This window comes from Gossypium hirsutum, chromosome D12, assembly GCF_007990345.1.
Source record: "Gossypium hirsutum isolate 1008001.06 chromosome D12, Gossypium_hirsutum_v2.1, whole genome shotgun sequence".
Classification (NCBI taxonomy): Eukaryota; Viridiplantae; Streptophyta; class Magnoliopsida; order Malvales; family Malvaceae; genus Gossypium; species Gossypium hirsutum.
In genome coordinates, this window is record NC_053448.1 from 5,834,749 (window position 1) to 5,851,578 (window position 16,830).

Sequence of the window (16,830 nt, forward strand, 5' to 3'; positions counted from 1 at the left end):
CTCCGACGATCCCCAATTTGAACAAGCTCAAATCACTATAAAACAAAGGAAAGGAGAAAATGTGTAAGCTACAAATAGCTTAGTAAGTTATATGTAAACAATAAGTACTCATTTAATAATTGACATTTCTCTCATATAACTAATCAAACATTTCTTAGCAATTTCAATCACTTACACATGCATAATCTTACCCATTTCACTTGCACATGCACTTATACACTTAACATTTATCACAGATGCTCATTCTTTTAAACGTACCTGCATACACACTTCATTTCATATTCACTTTAACTCATTATTAATCCTATTGAACACTCGGAATATACACAGATACGTAGAGATTTAGCACATAAGTGCCACACTGATATGTAGCCGAAGCTACCACTGAAATGTAGTCGAAGCTACCACTGATCAATAACACTGGAAATGCCCACGGGCCTGCTCACACAAGCTGTCAGGTGTCTGCAACACATGCTAGATCACCCAGCACCCGGGACTCACTGTAATACTGTAACACTGATCTCTAGTGACATGTCACTTGTATGCACTTCTATTCCTAAGTTCAACCGGGAATTTACACTTAACACTTTATTTTCAACACTTTATCACTTGAATAATTCATGAACAATTTTCCTTCCACATTCAATATTGATTCACATATCAAATAAAATTCACAATTTATAAAAATATATTGCTATTATTTACACATAACTTACCTCGGATGCAAAACGACTATTTTTATAATTTAGTCGGTAACCTTCTCTTTTCCCCGATCACTTCCACTATTTCTTCTTTCTTGATAATTGAGCTTAGAAAAATCAAGAATCCTAGCCTATAGAACATGAAAGTTTCAGCAGCAACTCTTCAATTTTGAAGAAGATGGGCACTTATTTTCTCTTTATTTTGTCTTTTATTCAATTTGGACAAAAATGCCCTTGACCCATTACTTAGATATTTTTCTAGAATTACCCTTTTGTGTCCATAACACTAATTTATGGTCTAATTTCCACATAAACACTTCCAATTTCATGCAATAATTCAATTAAGTCATTTAATTACTAATTAGACACACTTTGCATTTTTCTCAATTTAGTCCTAAGTATTCAATTAGGCACTAAATCATTAAAATTTCTTATCCATATTTTCACACAATATTTCATTCAATCAGTAATTAATAAAAATTTATAAAATTAAACTATTTCACTTCGGATTTGTGGTTACGAAACCACTATTTCGATTAAGCCCTATTTCGGGCTATCACAACATTCCCTAATCGGAAACTGTTCATTAACAGCTCCTTCAGTATAATATAACTCAGTAAAAAACTTAATGGCCTCTTCTTGCAAAATATCAACTTTATAACATCATTCCCCATCACTAATTCGGGGCACCCCAATTTTATTCATCATTCTCTTAGCCATCATACAACTATAGAAATACTTGGTATTTATATCAGTATTAGCAAGCCATTCACATCTCGAGACTTTAAACTCCAAAATAATTCCTCTTAATCTAGTATATCTTCAAATTCACTTTTGAGGATAGCTTCCAAACCTTATAGCTTATTAGTACTCTGAGAGTCTGACGCTCTTTGAACCCCTTTCAACTGAGTTGATATTTCTTCTTTTGTTGGATTACATTACTAAACACAACCCTATTCCACACCTTGACATCTTCTGTGAAAGCATCAACTGAGTCTACAAAATTATGCTATTTCTACCATTTATCTCGTACAAGTTAGAAAAAGGCTGATGAGAAAGTCATCCCGAAACGGAATCTTAATGTTTTAGTCGAATTATGTTGAATCTCCTTGCTCATGACGATGAAGATTGTAAACCGTTCAATTTGGAAATGCCTCATCCCACGAATTGTTACATACAGCTTGATGATGTCTTTCAAGCACTTCACCATGACTCTGGGTAAATCATGGTCCACTGAACCCCATGTCATGTATGTGACAATGAAGAAAATAATTTGCACCCTCTATTTTTCCTATTCGAACCCCCTTATCTTTCGTGTCATTTAGGATACATTTAAAATCTCATGATATAAACCAAGGGTGATTCATATTATTTGCCAATAAGCATCCACAACATTTTTCCATTTATTACTTTGATTACTATAAACTATAGCTAAGTAAAAGAAGTTCCTACAACACCTTTTAACTTTACAGTAAATAAATTGCAAATGATTCAAACCCACATATCCAATTTAATTAAATCATTCTAGAAAATTCGAATGCCATAAAAAAAAGGTCCTTAAGCTTCCACACGATGAGAATATTAGAATCTTAGCTTAACGATGACACTATTAGCTTTATCTCCACCAATATGTGTTTCAACAAAAGTAAAGATATCTAGGTCATGTTCCCTCACATACTCCATAACGATTCTATGGAATTTGAGGATCTCCACATCCTTAACAATTCCAAGTAATGGCTTTCAAATTTATCAAAGAAAACAAAGAAAAACCTGGGCTGTTAAGCACTGAGCCCCTGTTGGAACTAAGAAAACAAAAATGTGAAACTTTGGCAGAAACTTAAGCAATAAGCTTCAATTTATTGCTGATCAAACAAGAGAATCGGCTATAGTTTTGTGAACATGAAAATGTTTAAGTAAAACCAGAAATGAAGAAGAATATTGAAATATTTTCATTACAATTGAATAAAGGCATAATGCCATTACATATACCAAGCATTTAGCTAGTCAAAATGATGAAAAATGCTACCTAAACATTTACCTAACTCCACTAAGTAGCATAGAAACTTGATAAACATAACTTGTACACTTGGTAAAGCTGATTTATCAATCTATCAGCACCTAATTACATCAAACATGCTAACAACTTAGTTTATATCTAACTAAGTGGCAAAAACATCCACTTGAAAATAACAAAACATCAGCATGAGCTTCAGCAGCAACTTGCATGGCTCGGGCAGCTTGGTCTGCTTCATGGTCTGCATGGAAGCCAACTTCAACAGCCCCATCTCATCGGCCTCTTCATGAACATCTTCAAGATTCTCATTATCTTCTATATTGGCTTCTTGTTTCCATAACTACTAACATTGACATTGACGTTTCTTCATTAATTTTTTTCCTAACAACATTACCTTACATCTCTCCATTTCAATCCAAACTCTCTAGTCATAGGGATTTTTGTATTCATCCACCCACGAACAGTGTGCTTGGCTCTATCAAGTGAGGTGCTTACCCGGTTTGTCTTCATATGATTCAAGCTCAGTCTTATTTATCAAGCCTAATTCCTTTAGATGCTACTTAGGCCCAACTAGACATGTACATCATCCAATGAATTTTGGTTTTTTTCAGGCAAATCTCCTTTACATGTCCATATTGTAATGGCCCAATATTTCCCGGCCCGATAAATAAATAAAACCAATACAAAAACAAAATTAAAAGTCCAATAAACATGTCCAATTTACAACAGGCCCAAATAGCCACTAAACCCAAACACACTATGCCCATTAAAATTCGAACCCAATTTGCCTAGACCCTACCCCAATCACGAAATAGCCCAATCCAAATTTCCTAATACCTAACCTAGTCAGCCCAATACACCACCTAATTACATACCAGAAATTAAATAACGAAACCCAAAATACATTACCCAAGCCCAAACCTGAATGCATTAAGCCCAAACGGCGCCAGGTTTTCTACAGTTTCAGAAGCCCTAAGGGTTTCTAGAACTTTCAGCGCCGTAGCCACGCCTCCGAGCCGAGCCACGCCACACGCCTCCATACACACTAGTTGGCCCTCCTGCACGCCGTACCTGCAAAGGACAAACAAACAAACAAAGCAGAAGAGGTAGAGGAAAAGGGGTAGAAATCGACAGCAAATCAAAGAAAATGATAAAACCATTTTTGTAATATTCGGCAATATAAAAAGTCGATTGATTCATTTTTGTCAGGTTACATACACGAATATGGAATAGAAAAAAAGGGATTCAAATCAAAAAAAGGTGATTTTGAGTTTTTTTCTTCTTCGTTCCTCTCGATTTTTCTTTTTTTCGACTTTTAGATTTCTTTTTCCTTTATTTACTATTTGAAAAAGGGAAGCGAAAGGAAGGTGAAGGTTTTTACCTTTGTGGCAAAGTCGAACCCTCGTCCTCTTCGTCGTAATCGGAGATAGGACGAGGAATCGGGGCCTCCAAGCGTCGGTTGGGCGAACGGCGCATAAAGGGGAGGAGATCTTTTTTTTCTAGGGTTCCATAGATTTTTTGTAAAAAGGGATTAAAAATCTGTTGATTTTAGGTTTAACTTTAGCATTTATTTGCTGAAAGAAACGGCACCGTTTTAGCCCCCATGACCCGCGTGCGATCCGACCCGCTCCAGGGGGGATCCGCGCGTTTTCATGAAATGGGTTATTTGCGCGCGGGGTCCCTCCGCTTTTGCAGCGCGTTACAATTAGCCCATTTTTTCCTTCTTTTCTTTTATTGTAATTTAGCCATATAATTTTATAGTTGTTTCATTTAGGTCCACATGCAACGCTGCGTTTTGGAGGGTGGGGGATATTCCCCTTTCAGTCCCCCATGTCATTCGCGCTTTGTAATTTGAGCCTTTCCTTTTATCTATTTTTAGATTTCTCCCCTGAATCACTGCTTTAATGCCGATTTAGTCCTCTATTTCGTTATTATTGCTAAAATTGTTTGGTTTGTTATCTTTACTATCATTATTATTGTTATTATTAGCATATTAGTTTATACATTTACTTATTTTCATATACGTATTTATATTATTTTATTTTATTACATACGGTTATTTTAATTCTTTTATTCTAATGCATTAGTATATATTTTGTGTTAATTCAATATTATTTATCGTTTTAATGAGTTTATTTTTATAATACGTTTTTCTTAAAATGTTTATTCATATATACTTTTGTGTTTTAAAAATCATTAACGCTTTTTATATAATACTATTTTATATATATAGTTTGTATTAAGTTTTTATTATACGTATATACATATATGATATTATCAATTCTATGATAGTATATTTATTCTCATGTATATAATTCCTTTCAAAACTTATCTTATCATATATCATCCACTTCAACTCTTTTACATATGATATCATATACTATTATTTATTTTGATTTTTTGTGTTTCATATGTATTATTTGTTCATATATTATTTTATATATATCAATATTTTGATTTTCTCCATATGTAACATTTATTCTAAAATTTACTTCGCATAGTATTTATTTTATTTTAAACTCCATTTTAATCTATTTCAAATTATTTTTTGCATATTATTTATGTTAATATTTCTATATACGCTTTATTGATTCACAATTTCCATTCCTTTCATACCATTTATTTTTCTAGTAATTTCAAAGCTTATACACTTAGCTTGTGTTTGCATTAATTAGCTCGTTTTTTATTTCAAATGTTGACATCGATATTGGTATATTGTATGATTGAGATTATTATCGCCATGCTAGCTTGTGTTTATTTATTATTCATGATTCGTTAACATGCATTTTATTTTTAAATTATCATTTTTTGCGTAATATGTTACCGTTCAATCGCGTTACATCTATTTTGGAAAATATCAAAATCATTTTATCCAAGAAGCTTTCAAAATAACGTGACACTCGGAATTTGGGATCCTTGAAAAGATTGAGTCCTAACTTACTAGATTCCAATCTTCCTCAGGATCTAAGAAACCGAATATCTTTTTAATTAATACATAAATAAAAAGCTCATTCTCAGGAATTCGACATGTTGTGTCCTAACGTATTGGATATGACATGTCATTTTCTCGAGACGAGGATTTTTATAATAAATGAAAATAAATGCAATATTCGATATTTAGGAATTTTGTGAAATCGAGCCCTAACTTACTGGGTTTTGATTTTCTCATTTGACCCAAATAATCCGATATACTTCTCAAAATGCACAGGTTTTAAAAGTCAAAAGATAAACTTAATTTTGAAGATTTGAAATGCTGCACTCTAACTTACTGAGTGTGACAATTTATTTCTTTGGAATAAGTGAACATTATCATCCAATTCATTTTATTCAAAATAAAAGAATCGAATTTTAAAATCTTTTCAAAATTTCGACATTAAGACATTAAAAAATTAATTCGGTACCAATTTTGGGGGTCACGAGGGTGCTAACCCTTCCTCGTTCATAACCGACTCCCGAACCTGTTTTCTCAAAATTCGCAGACCTAAAATTATTTTTAAGGTGACCCGATCACACCACAATAAAAGATCGATGGCGACTCCCATTTTGTTTTTAAAGACGATCCCTTTTTTCGAAATATAAAAATGGTTTCGACTAATATCTTTCCCTAGCTGAATCATGTAGTTGTCAAACCTTCATATTCTACCCACTGGACTTGTCCATAAATTCTAATTTTCAAAGGCCATTCCAGCAAACCTCCCTCTTGATCCGTATTGTAATTGATCTTAATGCACTTCCTATTTCATGTAACGAGCTTCCCTTGTACATTACACCTAACAATCCAATTAATCGGACTATATTCTTGCATAGTAGGAAACATAGCACTCCAAATTTTTTAATTTGGGATAAAAATTTTATATTTGATCTTTATAAAACAAATTTATACTTTTTTTATTTTTATTTTACTAAACTTATATAAAATCACAAGTATAAAGACATTAAAGACTTTTACGACAAAGTGATTTTCAAAAGTAAAATGTTCATTTTAGACATGGTGTTTTAAAATAAAAAGTATACATTTAATTGATTCAAATTTATTAATAGTATGATATTTCAATAAAAATATAAAAAATAATTTACTATATCTCATTATTAATATTTTGATATATGAAATATAAATTTTAATTTTTAAGCATTTAATATTAAATATTTGTAAATTTTAATTTAAATATATAAACCATATTTTAAAAATTAAAATATAACATTACAAATTCAATTATATAATGTTATATATATGATAGAATAATGTTATAGGAAATAATTGTATACCCAATATAAATATTATGTAAAATAGATTAGATCATGAATAAGGGTTAAAAACGTCATTTGACTCCAAAAAAAAAATTTTGAAATGCAATGCAAAAACTAAAAATCATAGCTTACACATTTGGGTTATAAAACTTTAAAAAAAATGTATGTATAACATTTATGACTCTAAAAGTGTTTTTAGCCCAAAATATTTTAGAAAATGAATGAGAAACATAATATTTTTGTTGGGTCTTAGAAGGAAAACTAGAAAATCTACAAATCAAAACTAAATGATACTTTTTTTTATTGTATGCATGCTCTTAACTCATCTTCCATGATTGATCGGGTTAAAATACTTTAACCACATACGAAATCTCACTACTAAATATTATTACTGTAGTAAAAAAAACAACCTTATATATTAAATAGAGAAAAACCAAATCCAGACAAGATACATAAAAAGTACATTACCTTTTTATGTACTCTTCAATCGGCCTTTAAAGTTAATTTACAAGTAAAGAAGCACAAAGTATTATAGCCCAAGTAATTATAAGTAATTTTGAATGGGCCAACCAGCTTCCACGAGTGCCCAATTGTTGTTACCAATGGCAATGGCAATGGCAATGGCAATGAATGATGACGCAATTGGAGGAGGGATGGGTTAGCTTTCTTTATTTATTAGAGATGTAATGGCAGCCGCAACTGCAACCCTAAATTTAGGATCTGAAGCGATTGCTGTTACATTCTCAGCTAATGACTTATCTTCTTGAGATTTCCATTGTCTGGAGCTGGTTCCATTGCTTAATCTGCTTGGCATCCACGGGAACGCTGGTGATGGATGGTGGGAGCTCGAAGAGCTAGCCGTTGGGAAGTGATGATTGACATGGCGGTTGTTTGTGAGGTCGAGAATGGATCCTTTTGAAGGGTCGGTAAAGTTCATCACGTTCCTATGAGACTTCATTAGATGAGGATGGTTTTGGTAAGGCAAAGAAGCTTGGCTCAAGTTTGGGATACCATTAGAGAGAGGGTTGCTTGAATCCAGGAACATAAAGGAATCTGCTGCTGCTGAAGCTGTTGAAGCCATTGCTGTTGCACCCACGGGGAGTGGGTGATTGTGAGTTCCTTCATAGGTTGTAATCAGAATCGACATATCCTCCAGGCATCGTTGCACCTAAAACAAATACTAGTTAAATTGAAAGATCATAAAGTTAAGAAAGTACTGGTTATGAAGATTGTACTACTTGTTTCCTGACGGAGCAGCCTGGTGCTACTGTGCAACGGTAGTAGGCTCGAGGGCAAGGGTTTCCTTTAGCGATTTTCTGACCATATTTCCTCCATTGGCACCCATCATTCATCTGCAAAAAGTAATTATCATCTCTGAGCATTTGAGGAAATTGAATACATAGATTCAAAATACAATGATTTCAACATACCGTTGCCGTTTGACATCTTGCTCTAACAGAAACCCTAGCTTTCCTATTGGGTGGGGAAACAGCATGGCTTGTGATTGCTGATAAACAAGTTGGTTGAAGCTTGTTTTGCTCTGATGCAACATTTGGGGTTTCTTCACTTCCCTCCTTATTGTGTTCTTCCTCTCTCTCTCTTTGACTGGAACTGATTTGTAGCCTTAATGACAGCCCTAGTTCTTCTTCGTTATTTTCATCATTATGATCACCTTCTGATGATCCATGCTTTTGATGACTGCCAATGTTTAAGCTTCTTTGAATAGGTTGCTGGTCTTGACTTGAGTTTCCGTTTCCATTTCCATTTCCATTCAGTGAAAGAAAGATTGGAGGGTCCTAAATATATCAAACAAATCCAAAATGTTTGAGATTAATATTCAATTTTTTAAAAAAATGATTGTAAGAGGATGGTAGCTAACCTGCTTATGGTCGTTTTTCTGAATAACAGCAAACTTCATCTGAAGATCATAGTAATCTTGCATGGTTTTCTCAACCACTTTCCTTAACACTTTGTTCTCTTCTTTCATTCGATTCATCTCCAGTTGTAAGACAGACAACTATACACATGCATAACATAATAGATTTAAGACTGAATTACACCAACATATATGTAAGAAAAGGATCAAAGTTGATAATACCTCATGTGTTTTGTTGTTTCCCTGCAAGGACAATTCTAATGGTGCATCAACATCTTCTACTTCACCTGCAGCAGCCATTGATGTGACCTCTTTATCTTCAGCAGCTTCTGCTTCCTCGACTTGCATCTTAGAATCCATTGATTCTTCCATATCTTCTTCTTTTTCCTTGGAATCTACTTTGAGGGACAGATCCATCTCCATTTCCCTATTTTGATCTGTTAAGTTTATTTCCTCAACATCATCGAGTCCCTTATTTTCTCTTAAAATGCTGCCTTTGAGGCACCAAAGTCAATTCCCTTTCCACAAGGACGTGTGAGTAATAGACTTGTTTTAATGGTTGGATGGGATCCCAACTTTAAACCAATAATTTTGTTTAAAAAGAAAGTCAAAAGGCTCTTGAAATATCAAATTCTGAATAAAATAAAGAAAAAAGGGTTTTATTATTCATTCTAACCCCATCCTGGATAACTCTACGCATCTAAGTTTTGACTTTATTTGGCTCCTTAATTAATTAAAGACCACATACATAATCAAATGGCTGTTTAATTAATAAGATTACAGTCTTAGGACACCCCCCCTATGTTCCATTATTTCATCACCAAGCTCGCACCTATAATTATTTCTATCAAAAAAGATTAGTTAGTTAATTAATTAATTAACCTTTTCAACTTTCTAAACTACTTACCCTAATTTATTTATGATCTATGTTAAGGAGTGTTTTAGCTTACTCTTTACCTTTTTCCAAACTATAATAATAATAATATTCCATCACCAAAATCAAATTTCGTCATTATATTTTAATATCATTTTAGTTAAATCTGCTGTGGGTTTAAATCCCAAATCATTCCCATCATGAATTTTTATTTTTTAAACTTATTAAATTTTAAAAAAATACTCTCAAAATAATATTTGTTGCTTGTAAAAGGAATGAGCTCGGGAGCGAATCCAGAAACTTTTTTAGTGGGAGAGATTAAAATATAATTTTATCATTTATTAATTTACGATTTCATCATTTTCAATGGGACTAAACAATTCTTTTTCATTTTTGAGGGGGTCAAAGTGTAATTTTATCATATATTAACTTAAATTTCCATTACTCTAAATTGCATGATTTTCATTTGCGGAGGGAGCAGCCCCTGAATGAACTTTTGATAATTTTACAACTCAATCAAACACGTAATAATAGTATAGATAAAGAAAAAGTAAATCCGTTATTATAGTTAAAAATTATTATAAACAAGTAATTATTAAAATATCTCCTTGGCAAATTAAAGAACATGCACTGCTTCTTTGCGTAGGCCATTTTCAACGCTGCAACAATATTTAAAATGCTATTAGGAAAGGCAGCAGGTTGTAGAAAGAAAAGTATTGATTTCTTTCTCATGGTTAATTGTGTTGTTATTAAGCTAAATAATGTATTGGAAATATAATAACAATAATAATGGAGTGTATAAAAACGAGATTAAATAGCCTTCTTATTTTCTTTTCATGCACATAAAGTAACCATCCTTATGGGATAATTAATTAATGAAACACCAATCTGCTTCAACTGTGGTATTTTCTAAGTTAAGAATCAACCCTAAAATCAGGTTATAATCCTGTTTTTATGATTTTTTTATCATCCTATTTATTTTCACTACCACTTTATAAATGTATAATAGAACTATAAAGTAGTAAAAATAAATGTCTAAATATGAGAAAACTAAAATAAAAATGATAATTACCCACTTCAAAATTAATTTTAAAATTAAATATTTGATTACAATGTGGGGGAATATATTTATAAAATAAATTACATAAGAAAGGAAGAAGACCCTCGTAGTATATCTTTATTTTGTAAAATAACTGGATATTTGATAATTTCCTGATTGATAGGTAACACAAACTCAATCAATCACTTAATATATAGTGTAGATAAGAAAAATTACATTAATAATTCTCATGATTCAACACAATATATACAGAGTTGTACTTAAAATTAGGTTAAAATATGCTTCAAGTACCTATACTCGTTGTATATTTAGAATTTAGTTTATATAATTTTATTTTAAGGAATTTAATTATACTTTTCAAATTTAAAAATAAAAATTAAATTGTTAACGCTATTCAAATTCTCCTATTAAATTAAGTTTTATTACAATGTCATCTTTTTATTAAATGGCTACCAAATGAGTATTTTTTTTTTTAATTTCAAAATGACATACGAGTGAATTTAAGAGATGAACTTTAACAATATTAACAATTGAATCTTAATTTTGAAATTTGAAAAACAGAGCAACTAAATTCTTGGAAACAAAAATAAATGGACTAAATTTTAAATGTACAAAGAGTAAATAAACTTTCTCACCCAAAAAGAATTATTTTTAAAAATTTTAATGCAAATAAAATTTTCTCACAAATTCTTCACCCAAATACACCCTTAATTTATACATGGTGTCATAAAAAAGAAAATGTCTCATGGGCTCCAGATTTTAATATTATTTTGGAATTCTTTTTCTTGTTGTTGTTCATCCAGTTCACTAGTAACATGACTTGTATGTTTTCATGAACCCAACATATGATTGGTAATTTTCTTTCACAAAAATAAGAAACATTTGAGTGCTGTCTGGTGTTATGAGAATGCAATTTTTAAACTTAAGTTTCACAATAATCGCACTAACAAAAATAATTTCTAATCAATATTCAAGGATTTTAATAATATAAATACAATCAATTCTAATTTCTTCAAAGATTTGTATTAATCAACTTCTAAAAATTATTATCCAATCACGATATTATAAATCTCATACAAAATCAATATATCAAAATCATTACATAAAAAAAAGTAACATCTTTTTTGATAAACCATTATTTGTAAGGATGTTTGAAAATCCACAATAACAAAAATAAATGATAGGATTTTTTAAATGGAAAAAATGAAAAATAATAAGCAGATAAAGAGCAACTAATCACTTGATATAGAAAATTTCAATTCTTTTTATTTTATTTCTTCTAGCATTATCTTTTAAAATTTTAACCTTTAAAATTTTAAAAAGTTAATCATATTCTATACTTAATTTTGTAATTAAAAAATATATAAAACATATTTTATAACTTAAATTCATAATTTTTCAACACTTAATTTTTCAATATTTAATTTTACAGTTTTTTAAATAGCACGCAAAGTCTTGTATAAAAATCTTAATCTATCATAAGAAAAGCCATAATCCTAATTTTCTAGATATTAATCAATAAAAAAGAAAAAAGAAAAGTTGTTATCAAATTGGGGAGACCAACATGAAAGAATTGAAAGATTGAACACTTATCTTGTAAAAATTCTAGAGAGTGAGAGAATAAAAATAAATCTCGATGAGTGTTTGAAGAAAATAAAAAGATTAAGAATTTTTTAGTTTTAGTAGGTAGAGAGATTCATTTATTTTTATATAAAATGGTTTTTTTCAAAAATATAGGGAGACTCTTTTAAACTATTTTGTGGGGTCATTTTCAATATTTTTTTAAGTTAATACACGGATATTATATATATTTAAAAATGATAAGTGTCTTAAAAAAATTATACAAGTAAATTTTTTTGGGTCAATTGAGCTTATAATTTTTTTAGTGGCTCCGTCACTGAACCCACGTGTATACCACGCCAACAAATTTAACAAAAGTTAATTTGTCCATCTATTTTATAGTGATTTGACAAATAATACAAATTCAAGGACTATAAAAAATAAAAAACGAAAATTTTTTTTTAGATAAATTAAGAGGACCCAACAAATCATTATGCCTTGTTTTAACAAAAGAAAAACTAATACAATAAGAAAAGATAAAGTATTATATACATATATCAAAGTCCACCGATTGGCTAGCACAAATTCATTCATCAATTTACTTAGTTGAGTGTTTCTCGTAATCAATAAAAACACTTATGCAAACAAACCATAAGAAATGAATAATGAAATCAAAATAAAACAAATGGAAGAACAAAATAAATTATTTAAAATAAAAAATTATAAACTCCACAAGTTATTTATCAAATAATCACCTAACCTAAAATATATATATAAAAGAATGTTCCTACATTTTTTTTTTATTTCTACATAAAGATTTTACATAAAATAGTGAATCAATTTAGATCCCACACAAAAATTCATGAAAGATTTAAAAGAATACAAAACTATGAAATTATTGTTATTCTTCAACTACAAATCATGCTAATACTAGGGATAGTAATCTAGTCGAAGGAAATTTTGACAAATATTATTGAATTGGATTATTATAAGAAGTAAAAGGTTACATTATTTTGATGTGGTTTAATTCATACTAGACAAGAGCCTGTCCTATTCATATTTTGTACTTATAATATCATATCTACAGACTAGTTTGATATATGTGGTAAGAGTTGAGATGACTTTCAATCTAAAACTGAATGCTTGGTACTAGTATATAACGCCAACGAGTTGATGACGATGTTGTGGAAGATATTTATGGATAATAGTTGTATGTGTATAATTTGGTAAGATAATAAAAAAAAAGGTGTCTTTATTGTTGCTTATTGCTATTGATGTTATTAATAATTGCATATATAATAAAGCCTCAAGTTTTAGAATATTATTGTATTTTATGGTATTGTTGTAGACATGGTACATAAATCTCTCATATTAGCTTTTCTACTAAATTCTCATAAGTAATGATTAGGATTTTGTTTTTGTTTTTGTTTTTGTTTTTCTTAATGCAATTGATGATAACAAAGGTTGTACCTCACAAAAGGAGGCATAGCCACTACCTCCCGAGGAACGCATAGTTGTATCAAGTAATAGTTATGGATAGCTAGTTGGCTTCTTAAGAATGTTAGCTCGAAATGATCGGAGGTACCCACGAATCATGGCTTGCTTTCACAGAGGAGGATGAGAAGTAGCTTTTGATTTTTTTTAGGGTAATCCTATGCCTTTATCTCTTAAAACTGATGAGTCTTATTTCTCTTAGAATGCAAATGTCTATATATATTGGTAATCTTTATTATTTTCAAGGTGAATTTTGCAAGAGGAAATGAAATATATATTACTTTATTCCTTTTTCATTTTGAAAGACAACCTTTAAATAATGTGATTCCCATTTGTTGCTTTGCAAACTATATGGTTGTATTTAGGCTTTGTTGTATCGGCTTGTTTTTTTACTTCTTAGAGGAAGGATGGTTGGTGCTAATTTTAAAACTTAGATTGTAAGTAGTACTAATTTGTGAGTTTTTGCTTCTCGCCGCTTTATCTTCCATGTTCTGGTTGTTTAGTGGTAATGCTTTAATGGAAGGTGGGCATCTTTGTGTATGTAAAGTTAGGTTGTAAGTGTTGCCATTTTGTGTTTTTTTTTTGCTTCTTGCTGGATGTAGAAATCCATGTTTCTATTGTCCAGTGATAATGCGTTATTAAACAATATTGTAATTTCTTTGGTGAGTCAATAGGCACTTTTCAGCTTACTTATATGTGAAGAGGTGGTGCGCATATTTTTTGTTATTATGTGTAAATAAAAACTAACTATAACTTTCAATCTACTTCAATTGGAGAAGGGAAAACAGGAAATTATCGACTTTCATGAGTTGAGAAGAAATTGAAAATCAAGTACTTGTGGGAGTAGTTAGACCGGAAAGACCTGAACGAATTTTCCATGTTGGTTTAGATACGATGCCAACCGACTACTTTGGAAGCTAAACAACAAGTTTATAAGTTGAAAAATCGCATGAAAGAGATAGGAAAAAAGATTTAGTCGAACGTGGAATAGGCAGAAGAAAATATGACGAACTTGAGTCACAAAATTAGGAACCAAGGTAGTAGCTTCAAACCTTATTTGCTTTTATGCAGCAACAACAACATTTCACCTCGGCCGCAATACGTCTGTCACCAAAGCACTGTTAAAGGAAAAATATAAATTTCGCATTGTAATATTTATAGTCTAATGGCAAATTTAAAACACCGTCGTTTTTCCCGATGCAGGAATCTGGGGTGTTTACTATTATTTTGGCAAGGCTTATATATAAGGGAAAAAAATGCCACTAAAAATTAGTTTCTTTATATATAAAGATTTGTACACTAAAAACTAGGCATCGGATAATTTTTTTCACAAATGCTTCAAACAAGTCTTGACAGAGCTGCGTTTGGTTAAGTAATATTTATTTAGTAATAAATATTAAAATTATACATGAATTTTAATTTGATTCAATCTTTTAAAAATTAGTAAAAATATTATTGATTTAACACCATTTTATGTTGGATATTATTCCGATATGTAAATAAATGCATGTATTAATTTCTTTAAATCTGTATAATTGAATCAAAATCAAAGTTTTATATATACATATGAACGATAATACAAATTTCATGTCTATAAGTACACAAAATAAAAATTCATGAATCAAAATATACATTAAAGCTAAAAGTTCATATATCAAATTATACATTAAAATAAAGTTAATGTATAAATTTAATATATTTCTCATTTTTTTATGAATAAAACAGAAAGTTACATAGAAATATTCATAAATGAATTATCAAAAGTAATTTTCCTTTTAAGATCTCTTTAATCTCTAACGGGGTTCCTCAAATATATGCAACACTTCATCATTTGATAGAGCTAATTTTGCTAATGCGTCTGCTATCTGATTAGCCCAAGGACCACTTTCCTTGAAAGAGTAAAATTTGTTGTATCCTTTTTATTAGTGTGATATTTGGTCCCTTAATCTTCTTATCATTAATAGATATAAATAAACCTAAATATAACGCCAGTCCTAATACGGTTGAGAAATGTAGTTTACATAATTAATTTTCTATTAATGAACAAGTTTAATAAATAATCCTAGCTTGGCCAAACTAGGAGGAAAATTGAGTATCATAGACCTTGATTTACCGCAAGGGAAATGAGGATCATCGAGATTTTAGGTTGAAAGTCTTATCATTATAGAATTTGATTTAATTCTAAGTTAGATTTTATTTATTTTATGATTCTTCCCTTTTCTTTATTTTGTATGATTTAATTTTGAATATAATCATAAAGTTTAGTTTTTAACATTTATATATATTATTTAATTTGATTCATTATTTTTTTTAGTTAAATTTAATTTTCGATCTTTAAAAAAATGTTAAATTTGATCATCAAATTTTTTTAAAAAATTAAATTATTATTTTTTAATAGAAATGTTGACTAAAACATTAAAATTTTAAACATGTCAACTCGCATAACAATTCACATTTATTTCATTCTATTCTTTTGAATTTTTATGAACTTTATATCTTTTTGAATTTTTTATTTTTATAATAATTTAAAATTATTTATTAGCTTAACATATAAGACAAGTAGTGTCATGTTAGTATGAAGCACACGTGGACTGCCATGTAAATTGTCATGTCAATATCATTAAATAATTAAAATATTTTTAGTCAATATTTCTGTTAAAAAACTATTTAACTCTTTTCTAAAGATTAATAATTAAATTTAAGTAAAATATATATAAACATTTAAAATTAAAAAAAAATAGTAGTCGAAACTTTGATTCATTATGCTAAACTTTTTATTTAATTTAATAATCAAAGTTAACTTATTAAATAATAAGTTAATTATTAATCTGGATTTAAAATATTACAAATAAAATCAATTTTACCGACCGATGTTTGGGCTGGCAATAGAAAATTATTAATAAAATAGTGGAACATATTTTATGCTGTTCGACGGTTCAACAATTAAAACTAATTACCATAGTATATTTTAATTGCGGATCCTACCCTGTAGGGATGGTGCAT

At 29.9% G+C, this 16,830-nt stretch overlaps 1 protein-coding gene and 1 long non-coding RNA gene across 2 annotated transcripts; one reads left to right on the forward strand and one right to left on the reverse strand.

Moving 5' to 3' along the window:
- Positions 1–7,360: 7,360 nt before the first annotated feature.
- LOC107940624 (probable WRKY transcription factor 9) lies at positions 7,361–9,467 on the reverse strand. The gene is made up of 5 exons (XM_016874059.2): positions 9,062–9,467; positions 8,843–8,980; positions 8,394–8,759; positions 8,202–8,315; positions 7,361–8,131 (listed from the first exon to the last, which is right to left on the reverse strand). Exons 1-5 carry the CDS (start codon positions 9,260–9,262, stop codon positions 7,622–7,624), a joined length of 1,329 nt encoding a protein of 442 aa, XP_016729548.2. The 5' UTR covers positions 9,263–9,467; the 3' UTR covers positions 7,361–7,621.
- A 4,114-nt stretch (positions 9,468–13,581) lies between these two features.
- On the forward strand, positions 13,582–15,022 carry LOC121224643 (uncharacterized). The gene is made up of 2 exons (XR_005922269.1): positions 13,582–13,979; positions 14,607–15,022. It is a non-coding gene; the product is annotated as an uncharacterized lncRNA (long non-coding RNA).
- The last annotated feature ends 1,808 nt before the right edge of the window (positions 15,023–16,830 follow it).

Excerpts from the sequence above, each read along its gene's own strand:
- LOC107940624 (XM_016874059.2), bottom strand. The coding sequence starts at position 9,262 with ATGGAGATGGATCTGTCCCTCAAAGTAGATTCCAAGGAAAAAGAAGAA. Across the intron at positions 8,760-8,842 it reads AGAAAAACGACCATAAGCAG|GACCCTCCAATCTTTCTTTC; the intron begins GTTAGCTACCAT and ends TGATATATTTAG. Across the intron at positions 8,132-8,201 it reads GCTGCTCCGTCAGGAAACAA|GTGCAACGATGCCTGGAGGA; the intron begins GTAGTACAATCT and ends TATTTGTTTTAG.